Source organism: Anneissia japonica, unplaced genomic scaffold, assembly GCF_011630105.1.
Source record: "Anneissia japonica isolate Jap-2015-1 unplaced genomic scaffold, ASM1163010v1 scaffold288071_len251177_cov169, whole genome shotgun sequence".
Taxonomy (NCBI): Eukaryota; Metazoa; Echinodermata; class Crinoidea; order Comatulida; family Comatulidae; genus Anneissia; species Anneissia japonica.
Genome location: NW_022753604.1, coordinates 177,260 through 181,207, shown reverse-complemented (window position 1 = coordinate 181,207; position 3,948 = coordinate 177,260). Strand labels below are relative to the sequence as shown.

Genomic DNA, 3,948 nt, shown 5'->3' with positions numbered 1-3,948 from the left:
ACAGAATGAGAAATGCTGGATTTGTGAGTCTGAACTGATATCAATGACCTATATCAATTAAATTTAATAAATCATTTTACTTACTTTACTCTTGTATAATGATAATTATAATGTTTGGCACGGATATATTTTGGTGGTTTATCAGGAAATGGTGATGGTCCGATGAGATCCACAACTGAAAAAGAGTCAATAATTTAATTTTAAATCTTTATAATTAATGAAAACTTTGGAGAATGTTGTACAATATGCACTATACAATAAAATGAAATAGATGCAAACAATTTTTCAATCAGTCATCACCACCAGCATGGAACATCACAATATGTTATATTGTTTAAAGATCATGCCTTATTAATAAATAAAAAGTGTATAAAATTTGAGGTTCACCACATACAGTATTTAGTTCTGCAAAAACGGATATGTTGAGAGATATCCTGGCCTGTTTTCCAGTAGGCAAATTTATTTAAGAAATTAAAAGCATCAGTTCATGCATATGCGAATTCACAATTCTATCGTTTTTCATTTAATACAGCGTTATCAATTTTACGTGGCATATTCTGACAACTTGCAGGGGGTCTCCCAAAAAAATCAAAATGATCTTCAGCACTCAGCAAGAATCTCCCGAAAATAACACATCTCCCGCAAATATTTCCATGTTTTTTACTACTTTATTATCAACTGTCTCACGAAAAACAGTGGCGATGTGTTTCATTGTGTACACATCTGTTAAAAGGTTAAAGGTTAAAGCTCATATAACCAGATCTCCAGAGATTGCCTTCTTCCAACTTGGGATTCCTGTATACTGCAAATTTATATATTAACTAATATTTAAATATTAACATCAATATTATCATCATCATCTTTTATTTTATTTATTATTTTTATTTCACCCCCAACAGCCAAAATGCCAATAACAGAGAGCATACAATAAATACAATATAAAATCACAGCGATAAAACTGATAAAATCACAATAGAATAAAAAATATTGAAAAAAGTACAAAAATATTTAGATTGAATCAGTTTACAATAGTTACTATCATATAAAATGAACTTTATATAAGAAAATTCAATAAAATTCAATTCCAGAGCAGGTGAATGATCAAATGACTAGTTTAACTTGGGCTAAAAATGAATGAAGAGGTTGGTGAAAAATATCAACTGATGGTTCATTGTTTGTAACAGAAATTTATTATATAAAGAGAAAAAGTCTACTGACACAGTAAACCCATTTTTAGTTATGTCAACTCTATATTTGGAACAACAACAATAATTAATATTATTATCATCATTATAATGCCATGTAACATTATTAACATTTACCATCATCATGTATCTTGAGAGTATCCATGGTAACAATATTATAATTAAACTTTCGGTACACCATGGTCGAGTGTGTCAACGTTTCATTGAGTTTGCTCTGATCGTCATTGGTGAGATAGCTCTTACAATCATCATCAGAGCTATCTCTCCTAAACATAATCAATAATCAACAAGGATTTGTATAGCGCTAATATCCACAGCAGAATGCAATGTTCATAGGCGCTATGGCAATGGTGATACTCTAGTAAAAGTCCACATTCCCTAATGAGGTTAATTAACATTACATTTCTTCACTAATTTAATACAGCTCCCTTTATAGAATGGAACATTATCAAAGGTGTTGTACATCAAACATTACCAGTGGTACTACAGTATCTCAAGAACTACTATTTTAACTTGTTAATATCTTAAAGTCAGGCTCCGGAGGAAAACAATTTTTGATATGTTGTAGAACTGATTTTTCTAGACAGAAAAAAGTTGTTTGACGAAAAACTGGGGAACGGTGAATGAGATACAGATTTTTTAATATTTAAAAACTGGGGGAATAAGGTGTAAAAATGGGCAGTTACGTCCCTTTTTTCCCCAGTTTTTAAATATTAAAAAATCTGTATCTCATTCACTGTTCCCCAGTTTTTCCTCCGGAGCCTGACTTTAACATATTTCTCGTCTTTGCCTAGTTGTTTTGTCTTGTGATTTTTCATGTAACTTTATCCTTTCTAACCAAGACTGTTGCAAAGAAAAAACAAATGTCATGTTTTAAAATGGGGAAGTAAAGTGCTCTTGAATCTTGAATCTCTAAACCACATTATTACGCATGGTGTTTACTGAAAGTTTAAACATACAGTACAGTATTAATTTATTATCATCATCATCATTAGGATCAGCTCATAACAAGCTTAAAATGTAGAGAGTACACTGTAAATCCCTTTATTTTTGCAACTTTAAAATTTAAAATATTTGCGGCCTTTAATTTTCGCAATGTTTTTAATATAAATATATTTTTTATATTTGAAAATTTCTTATATGTAAATTGTAACCATTTGTAGTAATTTAGCTTTTAACTGCGAAGCATTTCGGAAATAAGCTTTGAATTGAAAATGTCGAAATTTCCAGTCGTTATTTTTTTTTTTAATGATGTAAAAACCTACCATTATCAGTATTTATAAAATTAAAAGTATGTGAAAATAAAGAGATTTATACACAGTAATATTGTTGTTTACCTTCCTGTTTTCCCTGTAATAACCTGTACACAAGGTTTAAAAACCATGGGTTGTATTGGTAGCTACCGAGAGCTGCAAACCACATCTGCCAATCAAGTCTAGGCTGGTGTGGCGCTAAAAAAAATTGAAAAAATCAGATTTCTAAAAAACGCCAATCATTATGTATAATATTTTGAAAAATAATTAAATCCGATTTGTAAAAAAATAAAAAGAGATATTGTGAATGAATCAAAAACACTAATATTGCATAAATTTACTCTAGAAACAGTGGAAGAAAAATCTATAAATCAATAAAAAGAAAATCAATTAAAGTAAAAGAATAAAGAAACAATATTATAAAGGAAATGGTTATTTTTCTAACATGAAAAACTTAGAGTATTATGATAGCGAAACTGAAGTTTTAGACTAGGGTTGATTCAGCTCCACCAATCAGAACTTCGGATTGGCATTAAATGTAGGAGCAGTTTGGCGCACCGTCTTCGGTTCTGCTTCTCAGCCTTGAGGTTGGAGGTTGTGTCGCTTTACCTTCGGCTGTCTCTCTTCCACCTCGGAGTGCAAGTATGTGCCTGACAAAATGCGCTGATTACAGCTGCAACATTATGGAATTCTTAAGAGACCGGAGTGCGTGATAATGACCGGGTGTAATAATTGCCGTATTATTTATTAAAAAAAAAAAAAACTGCACACTAATATACAGTACCTCTTACCAAATTTAGATATAAAAAAGTTTATACTGTAGTTATAAAATTGTATACAATTCAATAATAATTTATTTTCCTTAGAAATAACAAACATAAAATGCAAAACCCTAAGGTAAATCAATAAATATTAAGACCGACTGTAAATTATTATTGAATTTTAATAAATAAATTAATGTGGAAGAATTTGCCTATTTGACTAGTCGTTCTTTGTTAAACCACGCCCACGTGCGCGGTGGTAAAATCCTACTTAACGAAGACGACCAGTCGAACAGAAAACAGGCAAATACTCGACAAAACAAAATGGCTGCATAGTTACCGCGATACACGCTGCGTAATCATCGCTGCTTCGAATTGTGCCAGTATGGGTTTTTCGTAAAAAAAAGTTTTATCCAGTTTTTGAATTATGTTAGCCTACAATTATTTTTTGACTTCAATGTGGGTAAATATTATAACTTTTATTTTCTGAAATTTAATCTAAATTATATTAACGCAAATGTTGTTGCTAAACTGACCAATCGGCCATATTTTTTTTTGGTCACGTGCATAACTTCACACTGATTAACGCAAAGAAAAATGTACAAGTAAATATACAGTACTTGTATTTTATTTAGTGTATAAAAAAAAAACTGCACACTAATATACAGTACCTCTTACCAAATTTAGGTATAAAAAAGTTTATACTATTAAACTGAATAGATATTGTAC

At 30.5% G+C, this 3,948-nt stretch overlaps 1 protein-coding gene across 1 annotated transcript in view; it reads right to left on the bottom strand.

The window, feature by feature from the left end:
* Positions 1-3,948, bottom strand: part of LOC117122940 (lipase maturation factor 2-like) — a gene marked incomplete in the record, with an annotated part of 23,168 nt that overhangs the window by 1,077 nt on the left and 18,143 nt on the right. The window contains 2 exon segments of the mRNA XM_033268720.1: positions 85-175; positions 2,543-2,656. Coding sequence (XP_033124611.1) covers positions 85-175; positions 2,543-2,656 — 205 coding nt within the window.